This window comes from Chelonoidis abingdonii, chromosome 24 (assembly GCF_003597395.2).
Source record: "Chelonoidis abingdonii isolate Lonesome George chromosome 24, CheloAbing_2.0, whole genome shotgun sequence".
Classification (NCBI taxonomy): Eukaryota; Metazoa; Chordata; order Testudines; family Testudinidae; genus Chelonoidis; species Chelonoidis abingdonii.
In genome coordinates, this window is record NC_133792.1 from 10,290,603 (window position 1) to 10,318,047 (window position 27,445).

Genomic DNA, 27,445 nt, shown 5'->3' on the forward strand with positions numbered 1-27,445 from the left:
TGGAAGGGGGTGGGGCAGGGGTGGAGCCTCATGGAAGGGATGGAGTGAGGACAGGGGCAGAGTGGGGGGGCTTTTGTATCTTTATATGAAAAGGTGTCAGTGATACAGCCCTCGGGCCAATGCACTAGTCCTCGTGGTGATTTGAGTTTGAGATCCCTGACCCGCACGATGGTGCTACAGCATCATAGCTGCAGCTGTGCCTGTTGTGTCGACAAGCCCTAAAGGAGAAACTGACCACAACACCTCCCCCCGGGGTAGACGTGCTGCACCAGTCTCAGGTAGGGCTGGCACTGGGGTAACCTACCCTGCAGCAAGCCCCTCATTCAGCAGGTGCCGTGTCTCTATACTAGAGGTTCTGTACTGGTAAAACTACAGTGACGTGGTGACATTAGTGAAAGTTTCTCTAGCAAAGACAGCACCTAAGTTTGTCCATGTGCGTTGGGATCCAAGGGAAGATTCGGATTCACATGTATCACCGAATAATAGCAATGTAAGGCTGGAAGGCCATCTAATCCATTCTGCCTTCTCCGAGGCAGGACAAAACATACCTAGACCATCCCTGGCAGGTGTTTGTCTAACCTGTTAAAAATCTCCAATGACGGAGATTCTGCAGCCTTCCTAGGTAGCCTGCTCCCGTGCTTAATTACCCTGACAGTGAGAAAGTTTTTCATCTCTAACCTGGATCTCTCTGGCTGCAGTTTAAGCCCATTATTTCCTGTCCTACCTTCAGTGGCCATGGAGAGCAATTGATCACTGACCTCGTTACAACAACCTTTTACATATCTGAAGACTTACCAGGCCCCCGTCAACCTTCTCCTCTCCAGACTAAGCACGCTCAGTTCTTTCAACCTTTTCTCACAGGTCCGCTTTTCCAAACCTCTCTTCATTTTTGTTGCTTTCCTCTGAGCTTTCTCCAGTTTATTCGCATCTTTTGCAAAGTGTGGCGCTCACACCTGGACACAGCACTCCGGCTGAGGGGTGCCACCTCACTTGCTGACCTGTGGCTCCTTTCCAAGCTCTTGTCCCAATTTCTCTCTCTATGCCAAGAAACCGGAGTTCCTCCCTCCCCCTGCATGGCTTGATATGATATATTTGCATTCACACACACACTCTCTCTCTCCAGGGGTCTCCATTCCAGCCAATGACCTTGCGACAGCTTCAGGCAAAGCTTCCACCCCTTACTCCCGCAGCCTGTCCCTGGCTCAGTGGGTCAGCTCCAGGTTGGGCTTGGGAGGACATCCAAAAAGAAAGGGCTTTAACACGCACGGATGGACAGAAGGGGAGAAAGCATCTGCCCCAGCAAAGCACTTTCCACAGCCAATGAACCAGCAGGAAAGCATTCCTGGAAATAACATAGGTCATGTCCCCGCAGCTCTCAATTCCCATCTGATGCCAGCTCTGATCCAACAGGTCCAGCTGCGTTTCCCCCGCCACGTGCAGGGACAAGAGGAGACAAGACCCAATTCCTACATGTCATCCACAGGCATCTCCATGGCAGGGGGGAATCTTCAGCACAGCTGCCCCCTAACAGTGTCTCTTGCTTCTCCCGGCTGCTTGCCTCTCCTGCAGAATGGGCGGGGGGAGGAGTGCCCCGAGAAAGCCCCAGCTGTAATTGGTGGCCCAAGGTCGAGCATTATTTAGTGCACAGAAGGACCCTTTCAGTGCCCCTATTTCCCAGACAGAGCATGGCTAACTGCCCCAGTGTTCATTACATTGCCTGCACAAAGGCAGGCACAATGCCCTTCTTTTCTGGGTGAGCTGCCTTTAACAACAGTGATAGACCCGGATGGAGAGCGGCAGCTGCTTTCTGTGCTCGCATTGAACGGATCACTGTGGTTCCAATCACACTCGGATAAGGCTCTTTGTTACGGCACACGAAGGGGATCTCGGGCACACGCAGGGCCGGCTCACCTCTCCCCTTTGCTGGCTGTGTGCATGGTGCTGATGACGCCGAAGAACAGGGCCGACTTGGCTCTGAGAGACTGTGGCTCCTTCCCTGGGACAGAAATCTCTGACTCACCCCACATCTATGGAAAGGGCCCTTCTCCAAGGCTAGAGCAAGAGGAAGCTGCCAGGACAGGCATCCCCTGGCACAATCATTCCCTAGGTGAGGCCAGAGCAGAGGTGGCACACTGCAATCCCCATCTCCTTCCAGGGAAAGGAAATGGAGCAGGGGAGCAGGCTGGGCTGCCCTCCTCTCCAATTAGAAATGCCGCCTGCAGAGGAGACAGGCGCAGCTGGACTCCAGCAGCCAGCTCCATGCTCTCCAAAAGGGCAGCTGGAAGGCCAAGTTAAGGCCATTCTGTGGGCAGCATCAGTGACAGCAACAGGAGCGACTGCCAGTGAGGCATGGCCTGGACAGCGCCAGGAATACCTCCATCTCACACTTGCAGCCCCAGCCCATGCTGCCTCTCACCTCAGGCACATGACAGATCTGGCTTCACCACCAAATGGGTCTGGGTGTGCCCTGACCATCATTATAATCCAGCCCTTACATGACACGTTTCACCAGTAGCTCTCAAAGCACTTTACAAAGGAGTTCAGTAGCATTTATCCCCATTTTACAGATAGGGGAAACTGAGGCACAGAAAGGGGAAGTGACTTGCCTAAGGTCATCCAACAGGCCAGCGCCAGAGCCAGGACCAGAACCCACGCCACAGTCCAGTGCTCAATAGCCAGCAAATTCCATGGCAATTTCGCCGTCAGCCCCGAATGACAGCAGTGCAGTGGAAAGCCCCGAGAATCGGCAGTCAAGAGATCGATGCGGCTCGCTCTGCTCCTCTAACAGGAACTATTGCTTCCCTCCCACAATGGATCTGGCCAGGCCACTGCTGAATCTTTCTTTAGCTGCTGGTGGAACGTCAGAGAAACAAGTTGTTGACTCAACATCCTGAGCAATGTCAAATGGGTGGGTCAAAGCCCGTCACTCTGTCCTGCCATTGGAAGCTCAGGATTTAGCCCTGCAGGTCCCTCTGCCTGTCCTCTTTGTTCTTCCCCCAATTTTATCATATCCAGGGAGCCTCACTAACAGAAACGGGCTTGGGGGCTCAAGGTATGCAGGCACCAATCTCCCCTCTGCCCCATGCTCTCCAGCCGTGGGACCTGCAGTCCAAGCTGAGCATTATCGCCGGTCGCACACTGGCTAGTATCCAGTCTGGATGCTGCCTGCACAAGCCCCCCTGTCCTGTGCGATTTCAGTTGGATACAGTGTTCTTGACTTTCTGTAACAGTGCCATCAGCCAACGGCGCTGCTGCTCCCACTGCCGAGGTGGCTGCATTACTGTACAAAGAAGGGCTCCTTCCACATACCCAGCTTGTTGTAGCATGCAGTATTCTGAGGCCCATGAAAAATTATCTGTAAAGACAAATTATGTAAGAACTCCGCTGTGGCTTTTGGCCACAGGCCTCCATTACGGGCGGTATTGGAGCTGTAATAACCTACTCGGACACCAGGGGGCACTTTGGGACCTACAGTGCAATCGCCCTCCTTGCCCCCTGGCAGGCACGGGGACATGCCCCTGCTACATCCCTTTGGAAGATTCATCACAGGGTCCCCTGTGCGGCTTGCAAACTCTTTTGGCTGGTGCTGAGGGAGACAGGGTCATGGGCCTGTCTCTTCCCCATCTGCCAAGGGAGCTACACTCAGGGCTCAGAAATTACCCACAAACTGGCCTTGGAGAGCAGGGCTGCTCCCAGTGCTGTTACAAGCCACGAGACTGGGTGAAAACGCCGCCTTCCCATACTAAAATTAACACAGAAATTAGACAAGGAGTAAATGCTTCCCCCATCACTGAAAGGCAGCCACCCCTGGAGTAGAATAAGGCAGCTGTTTAACAGCACACAGCAATGCTACGGAAGAGTTGAGGATGAGGAAGGAAGAACAATGTCCTATCCAACGGAAACCACAAGGGGGATTTAACTAGACTGATTTTAATTATTCAGACTAGGCCTGGTCTGACAAAACGGCCATGGAATCTGTAACCTGCCATATAATCAGAATTTTGGTGGCTATAACACATTGGAAAGACAGCACCCTCCACCAGCACAGCACCCCCTGACGCAATTTAAGGGCACTAGGAAAAGCATCACCTACAATATCTCCAGCACCATTCCCTGCAGGGTCTCCCATCCAACCTCCGCACTGACCGTACTAAGGGATTGTCATCACTGCAGAGCTCGAGCTGGAATCTGAGTGTTGCCTCTAACCTGACTCCTGTCCACACACAAATGTCTCTCACTCAAGTCAAAGGATGTTTTAAGCTTGAGCTAGCCAGACAGGGCTGACGGTGTTCGAGGCTCCAGCGCTACCGACGCTGGAGCTAGTAATGCCGTGGGGATACATCAGCTGCTAACCCAATCACACTGCATAGCTCCCAGGTTGTTTCACAACATGGTCACTGTCACTTGAACGAGGCTAGCTAGAGTGGTGTAACTCTCAGGGTGTGTCTGTGCTGCAATCGGCACAGCCCATGTAGCTATACCCAAGCGAGCACTGAGCTAACTTGCTAACAGCAGTAGTGGAACCGCAGCGACCTGGGCTAGCCACCTAAGTAGGGTCACCAACCATCCTGGGGGAGAGATGGCTCGGTGGTTTGAGCATTGACCTGCTAAAACCAGCATTGTGAGTTCAACCCTTGAGGGGGCCATTTAGGGATCTGGGAGAAGAGAAGAAGAAACAAAAAAACCTGTCAGGGACAGTACTTGGTCTGGCTGGGAACTGGACTCAACTCAATAACCTTTCAAGCTCCCTTCCAGCTCTATAAGATAGGTATATCTCCATAATTTTTTATATTGTCCTGGAGTCTCCAGGAATCAAAGATTAATCTCTAATGAAAGATTATTTCAGGTGATGAAACCTCCAGGAATATTTTCAACTCAAACTGGCAACCTTACTTACCAAGATCACAGCATGAGGCTGTCTGACTAGTTCCTTTGGTGACCAACCCTGGAGGTGGTAAGGGGGACAGTCTCCCACTTTTCTGTGTTCCTTCTCTCTACAGTATGGACTCTCAGCCTAGGGGTCATGAGCCTCAGAAGAGATCATGGGCAGAGGTATGAAACAGCCTGCCCTTCCATATTGCTCAATGAGTAGGGGACCCCAGTATGGGAAAGGATGAGAACCCCTGCTCTGTGACATTAGGCCACCTAATGGCTGTCTCCACATTGGCCTTCTTTCCGTAACCCTCACAGGTCCATCTCTATAATGGCTGAAGCACCAGCACAGACAAGCTGCTGGAGGAGTTTCAATCATCGCACCCTCTAAGCCTGCTCAGAGCAGGTCTAGGTGACATAGTGGCTAGATTGCCAGACCCTGGCACCTCACATTCACCAACAGCCTCTCCAGATGAACAGTGCTGGTGGAGAATGCTGTGCAATGCTATGAAGGCAAAGCCTGTTGGAGATGCAGCCGGAACATGCATGTCCACAAGCTTTCTTGCCAGCTGCGAGAGAACTTATTAGTTGTGCTGATGAACAAAGAATCAATCCCCCCTGCCAAATAACTAACTAGGCCGTCATGGGACAGCGTGGCAAGATGTCACAGCTCCCTCTGCCAGGTGAGGAGATCCACAGAACATTAAAATCAAAGGGGAAAAAAGAGATCCTAACAAATTATGAAAGGCTGATTTCAATGGAAAGCTGCTCCTGGCCAAGAGTACTGTCTTCAGAGAACTCCTGGCCAAGCCAGCACCAGCTAGAGCCTGTGAACTGCATTCACGAATAACTGCAGCAGCAGTGACAGCTGCAGAAAAGGTTACTTCATTGTTTCCATTCCAGTTGCTGGTTAGCAGTAGTTTCTAACTTTCTGGGTTGATGTTTTCCAGGCCTGGTCTCTGCCCAATAGTGATTTAATAAATAAACACACACACACACACACACACACACACACACACAGTCTAGCTACTTAAGAATGAAAAACATCTTCATCAACAGACTTTTCGGGGGGAACGGAGGCTACAATTCTTTAAACAGCTGGAGTAGGGGATTGAAATTTGGCAGGGAAAGCACCCTCACTGAGCAGAAGCACCTTTTAGTGTTGTGAAATCTGGCATTGCTTTGCCAGTTACATCCCACTGGGCTCCACCCTTCATGGTCCTGATTCATCAAAGAGCTTAAGCATGTGCTTAACTTTAAGGAGGTGCTGAAGCCTTGTTGCATCCAGCCTATATTCTGCTGTGAAGGCACACACCAAACGAGGTAAGGCTCTGCCAGAGTCCTGTCTCACGCACTTTTTATCATCTAGGGTAAAAGCTGCACTGCTCCGAAAGGTTCACAGCTGAGCGGTCACCTCCTGCAGACCTCATAATATTTATCAAGTAGTTTAGTTTAGAGGGATCTGTGCAAAAATAGTTCCATATTATGGATTATTTTCTTCTTTACACAAACTCAGAAATTCCATTATGAGAACATTAATGGCTGCATAGTCAAACCTGCAAATGGTAGAAAATGAAAGCAAAGGCAGCACAGATAACCTTAACTCTGCCCCTTTATGTGCATGCATTTTGATTGTATCACTTAAACTTGAAGCTAAATTAGCATGGGAATTCATTGCCTCATGCTCTGAGCTGCACATATAGCAAGCTGTGCTGATGGATGGATGAAAAGAAATCTGATATTACACAGCTACTGACCAAGTTATTAAAATACAGACCATAGAGAGAAGAGACCTCAACATATGCAAGTCTAAGTCAACAAAGATGCTGGACCATTGTGAAAATAAAAATCCCAAATATATGCAAGAATAAACAAACTTTACTAGATACTGCAGAAAAGCTGCATGATATTAAATTGCATCAAAGGAAGCTTTTAATACACACAACGGAAGGGGGCATTTCCTGACTTACATGCCCAACCATGCAACCTCTAAATTCTCTAAAGGTATGTGTGTTTGTTTGTTAAATGAGATATGTTTAAAAATGTCTTTTCTGAACCTCCTGCTGGCAAGTCCCCATTTTGCTGGAGATGGTAATAGAATCTGTGACTACAATGGCGAAGAAAACCATTTGGACAACACTGGAAATCAATTTCCTTGCCAGTTTTTAAAAGGGGCCTCAACACCACCTCATTTTTTTTTTTTATCTTCAATCAAATCTGCTCACAGTTGTGTTGAGGCAACCAGCTATATAGATGATAAAATTTAGATATCTGATTTGTTAGGGCAAAAAAAACCATGTGCACCTATTAATCAAGGTTGTTTTCTATCTCATTTATCTTATTGCACTGATAAGTCTGCCAGCACGAATGCTGAATATTTCAACATTTGGCCCAACGGGACCAGTTTTCCAGCAGGCCTCCTAAGATGTGCCCACAACATGTGGGGGTGAATTAGTTGTGTGCATACAAAGCAGGTAATTGTCTACACTAACCAGTATTTGCATATGCCACAGAGAAGGGGAAAAAATAGATGCCCTCATAAATGTAACCGATGCTGACAAGGGAGGGTAGTGAAAAGGCAGCCCCTCACTGATTTTATGAGATGGCATCATAGTGTGCAGTACAAGCAGTGGCTTTGTCATGCGCACACAAAGCTTTGAGACCCAGAGATGGCAGACTCAGCTCCAACTCACAGCACAGCACAAACCCTCCTTATCCTCAGTTTCCAAAGGGCAGCAATCCAGTCCCAAGCACAGTGTGAATTGCCCCTTCTTGTTGGTAATCTTTGTAGCCAGCCATGCTAACAGAGCAGCAGCTCTCATTCATGTAAATTTCATGGCAGGATGGATGGCTCTGGGTTGCAGGGAAGGGGTGCCTGAATCAGCCTGGCCAAGCCCTATTGCTGTGTTACAGGCAGATCAAAAGCCAGCCAGCACTTCACAGCTACACGGTATCCAGGGATCTGGGGGTGGCGAAGGAAGGACTCTCAACTTAATCTCTTTGGGAAACAGCCTGGGTCCCCACTGCAGCTGTACCACATGGCATTAGCCCTACAATGGGAAGGCAACCCCCTCACACCTCCTCCAAAAGTTAGCTTGATGGTAGCAATCACAACTCCCATAAAACCTAGGGCACCCTGATGCTTGGGAGTAGGAGACTAATTCGTATTATTTGTACTGTAGGAGTGGCCCAGGTCCCCATCGTGCCAGGTGCTGTACAAACACGGAAAAGACAGTCTCCTCCTCGAAGAGCTACTAGGAACTTGAAAGGCAAAGACTAGTATCTCAATGCACTGCTGCCCTTCACAGCATGGACTGCGTGGACCTGTTCACATGTGTGTCACAGGCCCCTTGTACTGCTACAGCTAAAGGAGATCCCCTTTAGCTCATATGGAAAAGGCCTGTGCTTCTGGAGCAGAAGGGTCCGAGTCCTATCCCTGCCTATGGCTGTGACACGCCAGGGTGACATGGATTGACTACAGGGCTCAATCCTTCTATCCCACACCCAGGCTTCATTGGATGGTTACAGTAGAAGTTCTGGATTCCAGTTCCAGCTTTGTCAATGATTCACTCTAGCTATGTGGGCCAAACCCACCTCCCCTCACTGCCTCAGTTTCCCTACCTGTAAAACAGGGATAACAATGCCAAGCTGCCTTGCAGGAAAGAGGCTTAACTAATGGCTGTGAAGCACTTTGAGACCTTCAGAGCAGAAATGCTATGCAAGGGCAATGGGCTGTCACTAGAAGTGGGGCTCCCTCCCTCCCAATTCTAGCCGTCACTTGTCATAGGACCTTTCCTGCCCCCAATCCTCTATCAAGCCTGGGTGTGGGAGGCCTCTAGCAAACCATCACTCAGGATCCAACAAGTTTATAAAACCTCTCCCCTGAAATGGTTGAAATCGGACACAATTTCTATTACACAGCAGGACCCCAGGACATTCTCCCTCAAAATGATAAAATGCCACTTTAAAAAAAAACAAAAAAAACTTGACCCATTAACAGTTTCTTCTCCCACCACCCCTCCCAAAACACTTCCCCAGCACAGAACTTTCTTGCTGAGCAGCCATATCACAAACATACTGGCCACTATTGTCACCGGTGCCTAGAAATTCAGACTGTCTCAGTTTCGGGGGGCTCATTCAACTCTCCAGGTTTTCAAAGGGTGAGCATTCAGAACTTCCTGAGAAACGGGTCACTTTACACAGTCTCAGAGTTAGGCTGCCAAAATCACTAGTCCCATTTTAAAATCATGGCCAATGTCTTCCCAACAGCAACACTCTATCCCTGTTTATCAACTGATCTGGAGGGAGGATGGGATCCACTTTGCAATTTCTGCCCTTGATCTCCCCTTGCTGGGAAAAAACAAGAGAGAAGTGCTTAACTTTAAGCTTAAGGTTAAGAAGAATATCTTTGCTGAGATCAATGCTGCTCATTGACTCACCTCCCCGGGCCTACGTGATGCAGTGCTTGCGACCAACACTTTCCAAGACTCCAGAGTGAGAGAACGTATGTGCTGCAATAAGCAGGCATAGCCGGGGGAGTCAAGAGCAGCAGGACAGGCTTAAGAATAGAAAACTTCATGGTGGGTCCCCGTGCTCAGACACCTCGTGTGCCAGATCTGCTTTCTTGCCCTTCCTGATCTTGCTGTTCCCAGGCCTTCATGAACTCTCTGTGGTTGGACTAGACATTACAGGCGAGGGCTGAGCTCATCCTCTTTCTGTTGCTCATGGCCAGTAAGCACCTGTCAGGGACTTTTAACTGATTAATTTCTCAGCCAGATCAGTGACACAGCAGGGTCCAGGATGGCCAACACTTGGATCAGAAAGGGACCCAATCAGCCCATCTCTCCACTGATTTCTACTGCACTCGGTAAGGACAGGCTGCACCTGTTGAGGGATGCGCCTGAGGAATGTTCTTGGCAAAAGGGCAGAGTCAGCCAGCAAAGGAGAAATACAGTCCGTCAAAGGCGCAGAGCAAGCCTTGCTCCATTCCCTCTGACTGAGTTTTGCCATCCTCTGCTAAAGCATGGCAGGGGAGCCAGCAAGAGGAACCAGCAGCTCTCATGGGCAAGCGAAACATGAGTTGCAGCCATTGTACAGATGTGACCAGCAGCAGTCCGTCCCTCACCGCAGAGATGGCGAGAGAATTAAACCAGCTCTTTCAATGTCAAGGACAGGATGGGGCTTGCAAACGGAGCTGCAGGGCTTGTTCTGACTGGGTAATTGCATTCTGCCTCCATACGTTCTCCCTGCAGTTTCAGCTGGATGAAGAATTCTTTACTTGCTTCTCTGAACTGTGATGTAGTTACAAGGGGCTGCCTCCTGTCCCAGAGGTGACTGCGCTTCTCTGACAGCTGAAATGATCTCTCTATATAGTTTACAAAGAGCTGTGAGATATTTGGAGGGAAAGCTTCTATGCACATATCAGCCCTCCTTGCTGAGCTAGTTCTTCCCTTTTCCCTGGAAGTCTAGATGATACTGAGGGTTTGTCTATACAGGGAAATTGACTGGCATAGCTATAATGAAAATACTATCCTGCTATCCCTGTGCTGGTTAATTTCCCTCTGTAGACAAGCCCAGAGAAAGAGAAACACTTAGAAGGGAATAAAACACATCTCCTTCAAATAACTCCTGGAGACAGATATTTGACAAGCTCTTGAGAACAGAACCCAGCCTTAAATTACTCAAGTGCCTGATGTTTTATAACTGCAAGTCCCTTCCCGCTTCCTTTTGGGACTCCTTTCTCCCATTATCTGGGTCAGGGCAAAGCATATCCCAGATCCCAGATAGTGTTTGTATCTCCACTGCCACAATGGCCCATGACCTGTGTAGAGTGACAACTTCCTGAGACAGGAGCAAAGAAAATCAGAACAAAATAATTTTAGCTTGAGCCCAAATTTAGGCCCTGCTCACAGCTTGGTCATTTGACAGAGCTCCTCTTCCACATCCAGAATTGGGCTGCTCCAGTGCCCCAAAGTGAACAATGTGACAGCCCCAGCGGCGTACTGAGAAGTGCCTTTCATTAATGGGTGAGAAGCTAAGACAAGGTCTGGTGCCCCACCGAAAATTCAGCCCTCATGAAGCTGCCGAACAGATTAGCACTAACCTCATGCAGTCACTCTCCAACTGGTGTATCTGGTGCCTCCTGTTGTGGTCATTGCAAAAAGATGGAAAGGACAGAAATTGAACCAGCCTTGATGTCAGCCAGAAACAACCCTGCTCAGGCAGGGAGAGAGTCTTGTTTCTCAGGGAGGAGGGTAGGAGTAGCTCAGCTGGAACTTGGTGGTACCAGATGACAGAAAAAGGAGTAATGGTCTCAAGTTGCAGTGGGGGAGGTTTAGGTTGGATATTAGGAAACACTATTTCATGAGGAGGGTAGTGAAGCACTGGAATGGGTTACCTAGGGAAGTGGTGGAACCTCCTTCCTTAGAGGTTTTCAAGGTCAGGCTTGACAAAGTCCTGGCTAGGATGATTTAGTTGGGAATTGGTCCAGCACTGAGCAGGGGGTTGGACTAGATGACCTCCTGAAGTCCCTTCCAACCCTGATATTCTATGATTCCATGACGTGGAGAAAGCTTTCACAGCCTTAAGTGCTGAAAGAGTTGAAAATGCAGCCCCTTTTTCATTCCAGGACCTGATAGCGTCTCAGAAAGGCTGTCACAGCCACAAACTGCCCCTCTTCAAATCCAGCCAGCAGAAACCTGAAACCAGAATCCACCCTGCTGCTGGGGATTTGTGGTTCTCCCTGGCACTGGTTGCACAAGAGGGGGCGGGGATGGAAGGAGGAGAAGGTCTGATGCTTCTCCTTTGATGAGCCAAAGGTTATCCCATTTCTGTTCTGGAAGGCAAGCTTATTTGCATGCTTTTTAGATTCAGCTGCAGGCAGGGAGTTTTATCAGCACCAAGGCCACTTCCCTCTAGCCAGCCAGGAAAGCATTCCAGGGAGAGGTACTGGGAAATGGTAACTCTCCCTGAACCCTGCAGAGGGCACCAAGGGCCCTCATCAGAAAACCAACCACAGCCACAGAGCCATCTTCACATGCAGAGTGCCCTGCTCCCTCATTATCAGCGCTGGCAGAACAGGAGGTGTCAGTGGAAAGTGACCTGATAAGGAGCTTTCAATTGGCTAGAGCCATGAGTTTATTTGCTGACAAGTTTTCTTTTTAATTCCTTTCCTTTATTTGCTGGTTGAACAGCTGGTTTCTTTTCAATTCGTCGCTAATTACAGGCTCTGGGGACAAGTTTCTCACAGCTGCACTGAGAGGCACTAGGGCACAGAACACAATTGCATGGGCTTGCAGTTTCCGCAGCATCTCCAACAAGACTGTGATCCTGATGCCGTGACGTGTCTAGACCCTGCAGGGGGAGGCTATTCAGATGACGGACAACTCTTAACAGCAGAGTAACTCCCCTCCCCTCCAGTGTCACGCTGGCAAACTGACAAACGTCTAGCACAGTAGGATCCTGGTCCATGACAGAGGCTCAAGGAACTACCACAGTACAAATCATAATCAAAAGATAGACCATTTCTAAGTTAGAAAAGACGGTACCCCCCTTTCTAATTGCATGCTGGAGAGCTGCATGAGAGATCATTGCTAAATTACATCATTGTGGAAAGGACAGTACCTAGCAGTCCAATGCTCAAGGGCTGGTAGATCAGTCATGCGTAGGTTATGAAGGACTGCACTTCCACCAACACAGACACTCTTAATGTCAAGCAAAAGTTTAGGCAGGCACAGCCTGCTGTGGATTGTGTAGACAGCCACCTCCAACGCTTCCCCAAGTCTCTTGCCTGCCGCTTTCCACTTACCAGTCTCTGGATCACACAGCTGCTCACACGCATCCGTAGTCCTCTGCCCACAGAGATCTCTCACCCAGGGGGAGGTGGCGTTAATCTGATAGTAAAGGGAGAGCTTGGCTGGATTTAACCAGTCAGAGATGTCCAGGTAGCTTCCCTCGCTCACAACAAAACTGCTTCCTGCAGGGGGAAAAACACGGAAAGGGACAGTTTGTTAGCGGGTGTAATCAAGACTCCAAGCACTTCAGCCTAGCTGGAGAGGGGAAGAGGAGAAGAGAACAGACACTTCAGATGAGATCCCTAATGGTTTGCACACAGCGTGACCATGCAGTTGCTTTTCCCACTTCCCTCTTGGCCCAGTTGTGCTATTTGCAGAAAGCAAACTCTTTCCAATCTCAGGTGAGTGCATCAGATGCAACTGTGCTGAGCAGCCTCCTCTGTGACACTCCAGAGTTACCGTCCCCTGGCTTTCCAGAGCTATTCCTGCCAGGAACAGACGACTGCTCCCTTGCTCCGTCTTCCTGATCCTCAACAACTCCCCAAATCTCACCGAGCCCCAATGCAGGATTATTCACACAAAGGGTCTTCTGGGGACTAAGGAATGGAAGGAGCATGAGCCGTAGATGTCACTCTCTTCTTTCATTGGTTATTTGGCCCTTTCCATCCCTGTTTTGCTCCCTTCCACACTGCTTTCTGGAAGGAACTATCTTCCCCAGGGGATGGGGGAGCTCAGGGTGGATGATTACTGCTCAGATCTACAAACAGGATGTTGGGGCTTCATTGCTTTGCATCAGCCCAACCCTATGTCCTCTCACAGCTCGGTGCACTACCAGAGCTGCTTTCCACCACCAGAACCAGGCTGTTCCACTGCCCTGAAGCAGCAGCAGGGGCTCAGTGAACAGCCTGACAGCACAGCAGAGCACTGAGGAGTACTGGGAGCCCCCCACCCCCGAATGTGAACCTGCTGTTCAGTTCACATCTGTATGAATTCACCCTGAAGAGGGGGCCAGCTTATACCACACTAGCCCAGGACTCAGAAAACCCAGATTCACGACCTGGCTCTGCCAGACTCCCTGCCCCTGGACAAGTGGCTTAATTTGTTCCCCAACTCCTGATCTGTAAAAGGGGGTGAACATTTCCCCATCTCATAGGGTGGTGTTTCTGAGGCCCACGGATTCTAGGGAGATGAGGACCATATACGTTCATAGATGGCAGCAGCAGAATACACCACCAGATTGCTCTTGGCTCAAGAGGCAAGAATCTGCCCCATATGCTGCTTCCCCTGAAGAGGAGCTCAGTGGAGCTCAAAAACTCATCTCTTTCACCAGCGGAAGTTGGTCCAATAAAAGATGTTCCTTGTTTTTCTCATTTCCCCGTATGAGCAGCCTTCTCTCTCTTGAAACTCCCTTCCTCCAGAGGTCAGTGACTGAGAAGTAAATTCCTGCCAAAACCTTTTTCCTAAGAAATCTGATGTTTCTTTATTTGTGAAATGTATCTCCCCCCCCACCCGCCTTGTGGAAATACGCATCACCTAATTAGCCAAATAGATTTTCAGTTCAGCCCAATCATTTCCTTATCTAATATCTGAAGCCCAGCATCACTAGGGAAATTTCACAGATGCAGAGGTCCTCATTAACTCTGATCTTCAATTACATTGATTATAAGACTGGTTCTGTAATAGTGCTGAATAGATCAGAGGTGAGGCAGGGAACCCTGGCCATTAAAAGTAGCATTTTGTGAAGTAACAGGTGTAGAAGACCCTAAAAGCAGGGATGGAGGCCACTGGGAGAAGACACCTTCAGAGAAGAATGGCAGAAACAGATGTACTTTGTGGACTATAAGAGAGGCCTGGAACTAATTTGTTTCTTTCCTTTAGAATTCCAGATCTCAATATAACCTCTAAAATAGAGGGCAAAGAATGCACTAGATTTTTGAGGATTCAGAGCCTTCCATGTGACTCCCCAGAGTGGGAGTCTCTGCAGCAACAGGGTTTATCCCTTTGCAGCTCAGAAGACTCACAAGACTTAATAAAGGAATCAGTCTTTAATTTCCAAAAACATTGTGTGTGAGTCTCCTGTCTCCCATTAGCACCAATGGAAGCCAAGCGATTAATGAACCCCATCAGGATAAGAACCAGCATACATGCATCATTTTGAAAATTAAAAGTTAACAGCCATGTAAATGAGGATTATCAAGGCCTAGTGAGAAAGAAACTTCTCAATCTCCTTCTTCCTGCCACACCCATGAAAGATTTATAAAGCAGGAGTCTCAGTGCAGGGGCTTAAATGAGTGGCCTGGGAAAACCCAATGAGAAATAAGTGCTGACTTCTCAGCAGCTCCAGCTGATTTCAGTGGGAGCTGCCAAGAGGTTGGAAGGTAGGGAAAGCTGGCCACTTATTTAGGTGCCTATATTTGCATATTGGACATTTATACAATTTACAGACATGTATGCGTGTGTGTGTTTACACATACACACTTTATATAGTTGTACATGCAATATATATATTAAAAAAATCTTGGTCCTTATTTTCATTGTATTTAAGCTGGTGAGCAGGGTGGCTTTGAGAACTACACGGGCATATTTCATGAGGGCACCTGTGGGGACAATTCCCGATGCCCAAAAGGATTGAGCAACAACATGGACCAGCTCACTACACTTTCACCAAAGCTCAGCCAACCCCAAATTAATAGAAACAAAATTAATAGGCAATAAATTAACCAAGAAGCAAGACAGAAATAAAAAGGCATAAAGCTAAGTTTAAAAAACACCAAGACTATTCAAAGGTATAGCAGCATAGACATGTACTGAGGGGTTGGGGATAGGTTGAAAGTGGAACTGGGTATCCAATACCCACAGAATTTCAGGCTCCTTTGAAAAATCCAGCTGGAAACTGTGTGTTTGCTGTTGAGAGGCAAGTAAAAAAGAGAAAAGAAGTTTATTCAAGCACTATACACAGCAACAGGTGAACACGGCACTAATGGGGGACTCTGATTGCCCTTTGGACTTGCAGAATTCAGGCCAATGTTCATGTAAACTGCGGGATCTAGTCTCTCAAACACAAGAAGTTTTCACAAACCCACACACTCCTTTGTGTATTTATCTGTCCACTCACAGACCAGCTCATGCACAAGATAGTGCAGGTGACCAGGAGTTCTGTCCATTGATGTGTGTCCCAGTTCCCCCAGCTCAGATTTTCAGGCAGGTTCACAAGTATCCTCATCACCTTCACACTTAGTCACCCTCATGTAAAAAGTGTATGTGTGTGTTGCCCACTCACCCAGATGTATTGGGCAAGGTGCTTTTGGTTTCTGTGGCAGGAGCTCTCAGCCCCATATCTGTCTGTTCCCTGTCCAGAAGCTAATTCTGCCCCCACCCCAACAGTTCAGTCCCCGCTTCCCTCCTGCAGCTCCTGAGTCTCTTCATTCCCCATCTGCCAGGCCTGGGCTGGTGGCTGTAGCAGGGACCACTCTCTCTCTTCTAGCAGCAAGTGGGGGGCAGCTCCATGGGCTCTTTACACCCTGCCTAGTCCCAGGCCGCGTATGGCAGGGAGGGAGAGCAAAGGAGACATCTTGTCCCATCGCTCACAGGAGGAGAGGGGAAGAAGAAAGGAACCTCCCTGAATTGCTGGGCCCTTTCTGCTCCCTTCTCCTCCTGTGAGGCTGGCTTAAGGTTGTTGGGTGCAGGGGGAGGGGAACAGAGCTCTTCCTGCAGGAGCTCTAGCGGGATGCTCTGCCTCAGGAGATGGGCAAGAGCAGTCAAGTTTCTCGTGTCATCACCAGTCTAGGCTCCGGCCCTGGCTGAAATCCCATCACTTATGAAAAATCAGGAGAGCCAACAACACTGAACTCTAAAGAACGGTGAGATACCATAGTCAGGCCTCCCCACGATCCGAGCTTCCAAGGGACTGTCCTGCTTTGACCTCCAAATCTACCTGTCCCAGTTAAAGCAGAACATATCCTGCACTGAGGGCCACCCGCAGCAGGGACGATGGGGCAGCTTACTCTGGATCCCCCAAACTGAGAGGCATTGTGACTCGGGACACAGGGTTGCAGCACAGCGTAGGTTCGGGCCAGCCACCCTTCCGTGTACAGTGGGGTTGCTGGGCCAGATTTGAATGGTGCTGCAACCCGGTGCACTAGGTCACAACACCAATCAAATTTGGCCTGTCTTCCCCTACGTCTCCATCAACAAAGGGCAGAGGGGCCAAACTGAAGTAGTGCTGCGTTTCATGTTAGCCACGTGAAATGTGCGGATGGATTCATGTTCTACAACTGAAACTTTGGGCCCACCGAAGTCCATTTCAGAACTCCCGTTCACGTCAATTGTGCCAGGATTTCACCTCAAGCATCTCAGTCATTGGCCCCAAAATGATCAAGGTATTTAGCTCAGTGGTTTGAGCATTGGCCAGCTAAACCCAGGGTTGTGAGCTCAATCCTTGAGGGGAGGAGTTGGGGATTGGTCCTGCTTTGAGAAGGGGGTTGGAGTAGATGACCTCCCGAAGCCCCTTCCAACCCTGATATTCTATGCTCCTATTTCCCACTGCAGTCCTAGAGACGTAAAACATCACTTACACGCAGGAAGGAAGGGTCTTTTGTTCTGTAACAACTCAACATTATTCAATCAAATTCACCCAGCAGGTAGAATGTTAGGGCTCAGGATGCTGTGTTGTCCAACTGCATAAGGAAGGACAACACAAAAACGAAGCAGTGTCTACACAGAGTCCCAATAAATCAAGTCGTGACTGATGCAGCCCGTCTCCACCGGCTGTGAGAAATGGAATGATGGAGAGGCAGAGGCAAAGAAAGAGCATGGCTGGCACACAGCATTTCAGCACAAAGCTACATGTGTCTTTTGGCCTCAAACATAGCTGTTTCCCAGAACTACAAGGTCCAAAAAGACTTTGAGCTATCATTTTGTTTGGGTCTCCACCCGCCCCGTCTCAAATGCTGATCAAAGCCAAGCCAGCTTAGGCAGCTTCAAAAGTGCATGTGTCTCATCCTGAGGTCTTCTTCAAAGTTCAATGAGACTGTTTAAGCTTGACAAAAGCGGCTTGAAGTTTTGACATTTCAAAAATTATTTTTCCAGAACAAAATAGGATAAAACAGCTCAGGACACAGATATCTAACAAGGGAACAGGCAAAGCACCGAAAAGGCAGCTAGAAAGGGTTGGCTTTTTGAACTCTTTTTTTTTTTTTAAAGAGACAGATCATTTTTGACTTTCACTTAAAATTTTATTTTCTCCCTTTTTTTTTCTCTTTTAGCCCATTGCTATTTCTTGGCCAGCCAAACTCCCTTTGATCTAAAATTAGCATTTCTTGCCTGACCGCTGTGGCTGGTCATACTAAACCCCTTTCTTAATGCTTTTGCCTTTATGAGGAAGCCCCTACAGAATTATATCCCCGTTATGGAATTCTACAGGATGGTTAAAACAAACAAACAGAGGCAAAAATTATAGACGAGATTGTATCCTCTGTTCAGTTCTATAGTTGTTGTTAGTTTTATTATTGTAGTGCTAGAAACCCGTCATGGACCAGGACCCCAATGTGCAAGGTGCTGTATAAACACATGGGTACATTTCTATAGAAAACTATTATTTCATTCCTATTAAACAGGAATGGGCTTCTCCCAGTAGGATACCACCATCCACTCTCGACTGACCAGCCCTCTCCCATCCTTATACATATAAAATTTAAAAACTACATTTTGCTTCTCAAAATCATTACAGTGAAACAGTCAAGGGACTCCATCCGTGTGATCCAAAATACATTGACCTGGGAGAGAAAACTGAAGGACGGTAAATCTGATCTCCCCTATGGGAGAGTGGGACACTTCACTCTCTGGAATTGGGGAAATGGTGTCTCTCTTTGTCCTTGAGAGTGTCCACCTGTTCTCTGGGGGAGAAAGAGGAATTCAATCCTCAGATTCACTCCAGCTCTGGGGGTTGGATGGTGTAGAACACATGGGCCCGAATGGAATCCCCCAGCTGTATGGTGTGAGAAGCACCCCCGTGATTCCAAGGGACACATAAGTGTGGGGGGCAGAAGAGAACTGGACTCGCATTTGGGAGGGAGGGGTTTGGGACCCAGATCCAAATCACTGACTGTAATTTGCTCCTGTTTCCATAAAGGGCCAAGGCTCAGATCCAAATGTGCCCAAACTCAGTGACAATTGAGATCCTGGGACTCCTGCAGATCTGGACTCTGTGGCTCGAGGCCATTACTAATGATCATATTTTACACACCAGACAAAGCTGAAGCCAATGAAGAGTCTCTACAAGTTTTAAATTAGTGATTAAAAACCTGTGTATTTCTACAGCTGACACCAGAACCATCTCTCTTGCGGGAGGAACTGAGTTTTATTTTTAATTGTTAAAGCTCTCTTTATGGACAATTATCTGTGCCATTAGCAGCGCATCTCTGAATTCTGCTGGAGATTCATCTGTTCTTGACATTATCTATGGAGTGTTTTGCAATGGTAGTTTTGAAAATGAACCCCCTTGGCCTGGTTATAACTACGCCCCCCATGCTGTCCTCCACTGTATGGTGTCCGTCTTGCTCAACGAGGAGCCATCTGTTTGGGGAAGAACACCATCCGCCATCCCAGCATGTTGCTGCTGCTGCCAGCTCTTCCATTCAAACTCTGCACGGAAGCAGGCAGCCAAGAACACCCAATTGGAGAGTCCATCCCTAGGCTAACGCTCCACATCAGCTGCCCCGGGGAGACCTGCATGAATAAAGCTTCCAGAGCTGGGCTCAAAGTGGCATAATTCTGCTGAGTGCGGAGGAGGCTGTCTCAGAGGCACGTTCCCCTCTGTAACTGAAGAAACTGAGGCAGCTGCAGCCATTTCGTCCCCACTCCCCAGGACCCAGAGGGTTTGGCTAGTCTGGATCTCAGGCCCATCCAGAGTGGGCCAGGCTGCTGCCCATTGTGCACTCGTCAGCAGCTCCCTTGGGTTGAAGGACAACAGCAAATCCTCCAAAAGTCTGCATGTTTCCAGGTAAGGCTTCCACCCTTCCCGGCATTCACCTCAATCCAGATTATAAAATTGGCTTGTATTCCCCCCGATGACATAAGAAAGCAATGCTATTATTATTATGATTAGCAGCAGCAGCATCTCAGGTTCCTAATTTGGCACCTCTGAACCTAGCGGAGGCTGAAAATGAAATCAGATTATCAAAGGAAAGCTTCCCTTTAATTCTCAGAGCCTCCCAACAGTCACAGCACAGCCTTGGGCCATTGCCCAGCTATACTCTCTGGAAGCTGGACAATCGTTCAGAGAAATCCAGCCTCACTCTAATTGTTCCGCAATGTTTATGAAGGCCAGGCGACGATGTATCTGCATTCAGTGGAAGAGATTCTGCAGCCAGGCATGAAAAGCAAACGCCCGTCGTGCTGTACAGCACCAGAAACAACAGAGTGAGTGAAACATGCAAACTCGAGACGCTACGGGATGAGGAAAAGAAAATGTACACTCTGCACTCATCAGGAGAGAATTAGATATACGGAATATTTCTTGCTGAAGGAATTTTTTAAAAGGCCAAGTTTTCCACACGTCCGTGCAAAAACTGGGAAAGTTTTGTTCTGCGTTTCGTAACCCTGCCCCAACCCTCCACCCCTGTTGATCAGCTGCAGAAATTAACCACAGGCCGGCTGCACTCATGTATTCCACAAGGGCCTCCTCCCCCTGCATCACCCATTTGACATGCCGCGGTGCTACCTTTCTTCCTCTCTAGTTCAGGTTCCAAATAAGCTCTCCTTTGCCCCAAAATGGCAAAGCCCTTCTGTGCACCTTGCCTGCCAGTTTCCCCACACACACACCCCAAAATCGAAACTAACATAAGCGATGTTAAAGCTGCCGCCCTTAAAAAGGTCCCAGGTGACCAGATTCCCAGCCTGTGGCACTGGCACGTATATATATCTCCATACCCCTGTGCCTTGAAGGGGATTTGATGACAGGTATCACCTCGATTTCAAGCTCCCCCTTGCTCACAGTATAGAGCAAAGGAGAGAGAGGAGGCACTCACCTGCTCTCCCAAACTGAGCTAGCAATCTGGGCTTCCTGGCTGGGTGGCCTGTGCCTGTTGCAGGCAGCCCTGTCTCTTGCAAGCTGCTTTTTTGAGGGGGGGAGGGAAGGGGAGAGGCAAGCTAAGAGCGAACATCTCAGGTCAGAAGCCTGTCAAAGGAACGATAAAAACATGATGTACTTCAGTCTGTGGAATCTATTAGCTCTTCATACAAAAAGTGTTTGTGCTGGAAAACAGCCTTTGAATCCCTTTGATCTGGGCTGCTACAGCCCACAAACTGTTAATATTTAGAATAAGCATCCAGTAAACGCGGCAGCTGTTTGCTTACAGTTTCTTACAAGCCGAGTGTACAGGAGCAAGGCTGTGCTTTATTGTAGAAACCACGACGACTTGATGGTTCGGAACCCGCACGTACCCCACAGGTTCACAGAAATACAATGACATTCAAGACAAGCTGCTCTCAAATACAGTCTCTTGAAGAGAAACATGCATTGCCTGGGTCAATCAGACTGTACAGTGTCCCTAGAAGGGGAAAACACTGCTTACTGTGAAGTGTTTGTACAGGACTTTACATGATTAAATGCAACAGCATGATTACATATTCAGGTATTATCAGAGGTAAAGCCTGGTTCAAAGTCCACTGAGTCCATCTATTGATTTTAATGGGATTTGAATAAGGTTCTAAGCAGGGTCCCCAGGTGACAAGCAAACAGAAATAGGATTCCCTCTAGCAGTTTGCAGCGGTGAGACAGCTACATGAAGGGTCAAATCTTGCTCTCTGTTTCACTGGTGTAAATCTGGAGTTCCTCCGTGGGAGTCAGTGGGTTAACTCCAGATTTATCCCAGCGTCACTGAAAGCAGAACTTAGCCACAATGCCAGAGGAAATGCAGCCAGTTCCCCAGATTGTGAGTCTAACGTTTGATGTTAATTTCATATGCAAACGCATGTGCGGGTCATGCTGCGCACACAAGACTGAAACATCTGAGGAAACAAACTAATGCTTGGTCACCACCAGGGCGGGAGAAGAGCAAGCGAAAGCAAACAATTGCAAGCAACAAATTTAATTAAAAACAAAATGAGAAGTAGTTGCAAGCCCAACGCTGCAGCCCGAGGAGCTCAGGCAGTCTTCAGGGGAAGTTAGCAAAAGCCGCTAATCACTGCCTGCCATTCCACAAGCGCAGAGGAGGTGATCATGTGGGAAGAAGATAAATAATTTTCAGATGAAACAGTTAGAGATCAGCTGCATGGCAATCACGAAATGGCATTTGTCGGGGGGAGGAGGGGAGTTATATCTTATTTAAGATCCTGCTGCCCTCCTAAGGGGGCAATCGAGGGGTTGGCTTGGACCTGGAACACCTCATGGGGTTTTCAGCCTGTTTCCCCCTCCACACAATTGAGACAGCTAGATTCAGCTGAGCACGCCAGCTAATAGCAACCAGATTTCAGGCACCAGCATAGCTGCCCCAGTGCAGATGGGAAAAGCTGCCTTCAGTGGAATCTGCCCCACTTAAAACTAGGGTAAAAGTCCATCATAGTGGAAATTGCTGCTTATAGCTGTTCAGTCCGTCTGCTCCAGAAGTTGCACTGGTACTAGCTACACCAGGGGTTGACACTGGGGTAAATTTCCAAGGGGGGGGCGGGGTCTAAATGTTTGGGTGGGAGGGAGCTCCACGGGAGGGGGAAGGGCTTGGCTCACTGCCCTGGCTGACCCAACAAAGTCCAAGCCCACTGACTTGAAAGGCTGGAGCAAGGACTATCTTTTCTCAAGGTTTGCTGGAGAGTGGACGGGATGGAGAGGGGAAGGGGGAAAAACTTGAAAAAACGCTGCAATCCAGGTCTGTTTCCTTTCCACTATTCCACATGTGCTTTGAGTTCCACAACGGGGCATCTTTTATAAATCAAAGACACCTCTAGATTGAGCATCACTCCCTCCTCATGCTCCAGAGAGTCTCATCAACCTCCCCCACTAGCACAGCCAGATGTTAAGGCAGGCCCCTGCCATATACAGGTTGTGAAAACAGGAGGGTTTAATAGATGTGCAGCAGGGACACACTCTAGGCTAAGTCCTCCAGGGTCTCTCTTTCCAGCCGTGGTTTCTCTACAGGCAGCTCTTGTCACTTGTATTGCTACATTTTAAACGATTCCTTACAAGAAAGAACCATTGTGAGTGTATAACTGAGGAGTGGCAAACATATTCTTAGGGGATTTTGACAATTCAACCAAGGGGCTCTTTCTTTTCTGTTTGTTGTTGTTGTTCCCTTCTCTCTTGCTGCTGATAAATGATGCTTTAAGTAACATTTAAAGGTTCAAATCCTCACAAACGCGACTCTGCAGGAGTCTATAACTATGATCCTGCTCTGAAATTAGAATGACATCTTCCACTCAGCATGGGGTGAGGTGGTAGTAGGATCTCAGAGCTTCTGACCAGGTCGGCTGGAAATCTGGAAGATTAAGAGGGAGGAGGGAAACTTTCAAGGATCTTTGAGGCCAGTCTAGCCGCACACCTGGGACTGTGTTGAACAAGGGCGCCAGCCCTCCCCTTCCTCAGAGGCTGGCTCGTCCCTCTGCAAACACCAGAGCGTGCCGCTCATGGAGCCTTGAGTATTTATGTGCACGGCACCATCTAAAAGATGTTGAGCACATGGTTATGGCTCACGCGATACTCTGCTTTAACCCCAGTCAAAGCTCCAAAGGCTTGTCTAACCCCGGAAAGTTTGAATGGGTGTCATTACATCCAGGTAGCTACGGTGGCACATACCCCCGATGAAGACGCTGCACCAGTGCAAGACTGCACTTGAACTGGTGCAGTAGAGCCCTTTTCAGGACTAGTGTAGAGCCCAGCAGTGGGCTCTACATAATAGCCAGAGCGGGACAGGAGCAGGATTACAAATAGTCCTGTGCAGGGCTCTGTGGTGCAGCTAATCCCAGGAAAAAGCCAGGGTCAAGTCACTTATGTAAGCCTCACCTTTTACCAGGGCAGGGCATCTGCATGGTGATTTGCACCCACTTGTGCACAAACAACCCAGTATAGACAAGGTCTAACTCTAAGAAAGAGCCACCATCTCCATCTTCCTTCTGGTCCCCAAGCTGATTCCCTTCCTTTTCTCCCAATTCATCCTGTGCAGAGCAGCAGACAGGAAGTTTGCCTCTCCTCCCTCCTGCCCATTCTCCTTTCCACACACATTAAGGGCTGCTGTCCAAACAAACTTGGCTATTCCCTTTGCTGAAGAGTGAAATTAGCAACAATCTGTGCTGAGGAGAAGCCAAGCCAAGAACACATCCCTGGGTGTCATTAAAATGTCCGGCCCCAGTTCAATGCTGTGATCTCCTTAAATGTTTTATAATATTTTGCTTCCAGCCTGGCACTACCTGGGGATTTGTTGTTATTTAAAGGAAGGCACAGCTCTAAGCACTTCTCCCTTCCAAGACAGAGCCTCAGAAAGCCGGTGCATCTAATGATGAGATTTCAGGAAAACAGATCTTTGCTGCAAATTGTCTCTGCTGCTCCATCTAGGAGCCCTCGACTCCATTTCCCATTACAAAAGGAAAAAAAAAAGTTTTCACAGTTTATAATGATATTTTACAGTTTTGTTGCAGATCACATTTCCCTTCTCCTGCAAACCTTTTCACCACTCCTCTCACCGCTTTATCCTTAGAAAAGCAATTAAGGCGGGATGGGAGATCAGCCCATTTTCCCCCAGTTTCAGAGAGATTAATCTGTTTTATCGGTATTTCAGTGTCATCTCTGCTTGAATGTTCTGGATATTTGCATAATTTGCAGTACCACCCTCTTCCTGGAGACAGGAATGCTATGGAGTCACTTTATATTTCATTACATTTCTCGAGGGTGCAGTGTCATCGGATGGTTCGAACTATGGACCAGGAGTCTGGGCTCCCGGGAAATAGTCACACCACTGCCTTGCACTGTGACCTTCAACAAGTCACCGTAGCCCTCCGTGCTTCAATTTATCCAACTGTGAGTTAGGAATAGCACTCATTGCCTTCCATGACTACTGGGTGTCTTGACTAGCATTCGGCTACTATGCATTCATGCAGAGCCTAGCACAGCAGGGCCCAGAACCTGACTGGGGGTTCCAAGTGCTACCAGAACAAACAGTAAATAACAATTTGTGATACACCAAGTTCCTTGGATGCAAGTGGATAGAGAAGGAGCAGCAGCCTTTTTGATCAGGGCAAGGGTTGCTTGTTTTCTTTCCTGGTCACTGACTACTCATGAATGACGGTCTGTGGAAACACCACTAACACTCACTCTAGTCAAAAGTCTGGACGCTCCTTTTATTTATTTCTTGTTTTGAAGGCTGTAACTCGTTTCGTTTTGACATCCATTTCACACACACGCCCTCTCCCTCTTCTCAACCCTGAATTTTTCCAACTTCAACCTGCAGCTGCAAAATGGAAACACACACAGCATTGCTGGTAAGGGCCCAAAGGTTTGCTTTTTATAGGATACCCACAGCATGTGCCGAGGCAGGGTTTTCAAAGCCTAGCATGTAAGTAGAATCCTCAAGACTTATATCTGATGTTGCAAAACAGGTAACTGCTCACCCTCTGTCCCATTCTGCACGGAGGTCTCCTTGGGCCTAATTTGAAAGCCTGACCTGAACACGACTAGTCCACAGCTGACCTGACCCATGCCTGAGAGTGCCAAGACATTTTCAGACCCAACCCGAGTCTTGCACTTGCCTCTGAAACTGGATCAGCACCCCAGCCACTGCCTCATGCTTGGGACATGGCCAGGGGCAGCTTCCTGCTCTCCATGCCCATGATCTGTCTCCAGGCATCGCCTCGCCGCAGGGTCAGCGCAGCCACCATGGCTGTGTGTCCTGCTCTTGCAGGGCAACGCCACCTCGCTGCTGCATACATGCTATAGACAAGAGGCGCTACGGCTCATCGGCGCATTCGCTATGCAGTGCAGCGAGGTCATGGCAGCCGGCAGGAGTGGGGCACGCAGCTGCCACTCTGCCAAGCCTACAGGCAGGAGAAGGTGAGCAGGGACAACCCAGCCCAAGCGTGTTAGGTTATTTTCATACCCAAACTGAAGCTAACATGTGTAATCAGGTCCCAGCGGGTTTGGGTCTAGTTCTGCAGGCACATTAACCCAACCAGTGCTTGTAGTGCTCATCTGTCCAAGTATTGTTTTGGGATGCACTAGATATCAATGCAAATTTTGCAGGCACCAACCTTGGAAAATGTCATCATAAACATCAGGGTTGAGATGTGTGGGCCATTTGTGATTCTGTGCAGCATTAAATCACTATGAATTCATTCTGAGGCCAGAGAGGACCATTAGGAGCATCCAGTCTGAACGCTGCACAACAGAGACCAGAGTGTTTCACCCAGTGAGACGAAGGTGCCTTAAATTCCGTCTCATCACACTTGGTCCCGTCAAGGGTAACTTACTTTCCTGCTTCATAAGCATTTGTCCTCCCCACCAAAGCTAGCACCTCCGGCGAACAGGCCCCTGACTGGATCAGAACCAGACGCCCAGCACTACAGTATGGGTGCAAGCTAAAAGTGACTGCAGCTGCCTACACAGCCCCAGACTGTGAACAGCACGTTTCTTTTGGACATAAGCTCCCCCTCAGCCTGGCTCAGGTGGGAAGGAGACCACAGGAGCTGAAGAATTGGAACTGACTGAATAATGGGTCCCATCTTCAGGAAGAAAATGAAATTTGCCCTCGTGTTAACGAAAAGTTGCACTTGACGCTCACTGCACGTTATCTGGAAAAGGTCAGTGAAACAACACACACAAGGAGCCAAGCTGGCGAAAGCCATAAATAGTGACAGCTGCCTTTGTCTAATTCTTCAGAGCCCCCCGCTCTTCGCTCCAACACTGGCAATTTCACGTTCTCCGGAGTGGTGAGGGCCAGAGACAAACGGCTTCACTCTGACGGGAGGATGAGCATCCATGCGGCTTCCTGGGGTCTGCCCGGGAAGCCCAGTGCTTCACTTCAGAGCAAGCACAGATTTCAGTCAGACACAGAGTTATAAAACAGAGGTGTGGGAGGGGAGATTTCTGCTCCTCCCTCGTGCCAACAGTTATTGGGTTTTAGTTCCATGGGGCTGGCATCTCTCTGTCTGAATTGGCTCTGTATGGAGAGCCAAGGCAGTTTCCCTGGAAGTACGAATATAATGCAGACAGCAGCTCTGCTGTTGGGGAGAGGGAGGAATCTCAGACGAAAGCTGAGCAGCACTGATGCCAAAAATACAAATGCAATGTCAAAGGACGTCCCCCTCCCACACAACCAAACCCATAAATCACTCCATACTCGCCGCATCTTCCTCACAGCCTCCCCGTCCCCTTTTCAAGTGTGAGCAAATGTGGTGCTGCTGAGGGCTTGCCCGATTGCCAAACCCCCAAGACTGAAGCCTTCTAGTTATGCAAAAAAAATAAAACATACATGCAGACAAAGCCTGATGCAGCAGTGAGCCTCAGCCCTATCCCTGAGAGTTTGCTCCCTGGGGGCGGAGAGGAGAAAAAACTCTCCATGGCATAGTCATATTTCTCTTCCCACTGGGACTGTCAACGATTGTGTTAGGGTTAGTGTGGGTAGGGTGCTGGAGGGAGCTAGTGTCCTATAACAGATTGTCCCCAGGAGTTTTTCTAGGCCACCCAGCACTGAGGAATAAAGTGAAGAGTGGAAAGTCCCCTGAAGGGTGGTTTGAGAAAGCAGAGTTCTAGGAGGCACTTGGGAAAGTCACAAAGAGAAGGACTCTACTGACTGGATTGG

At 48.6% G+C, this 27,445-nt stretch overlaps 1 protein-coding gene across 1 annotated transcript in view; it reads right to left on the bottom strand.

Annotated features, from left to right (window-relative positions):
• Window positions 1-27,445, bottom strand: part of ASTN2 (astrotactin 2) — a 660,907-nt gene that overhangs the window by 391,523 nt on the left and 241,939 nt on the right. The window contains exon 7 of the mRNA XM_032797631.1: window positions 12,680-12,847. Coding sequence (XP_032653522.1) covers window positions 12,680-12,847 — 168 coding nt within the window. The remainder of the gene's footprint in view (window positions 1-12,679; window positions 12,848-27,445) is intronic.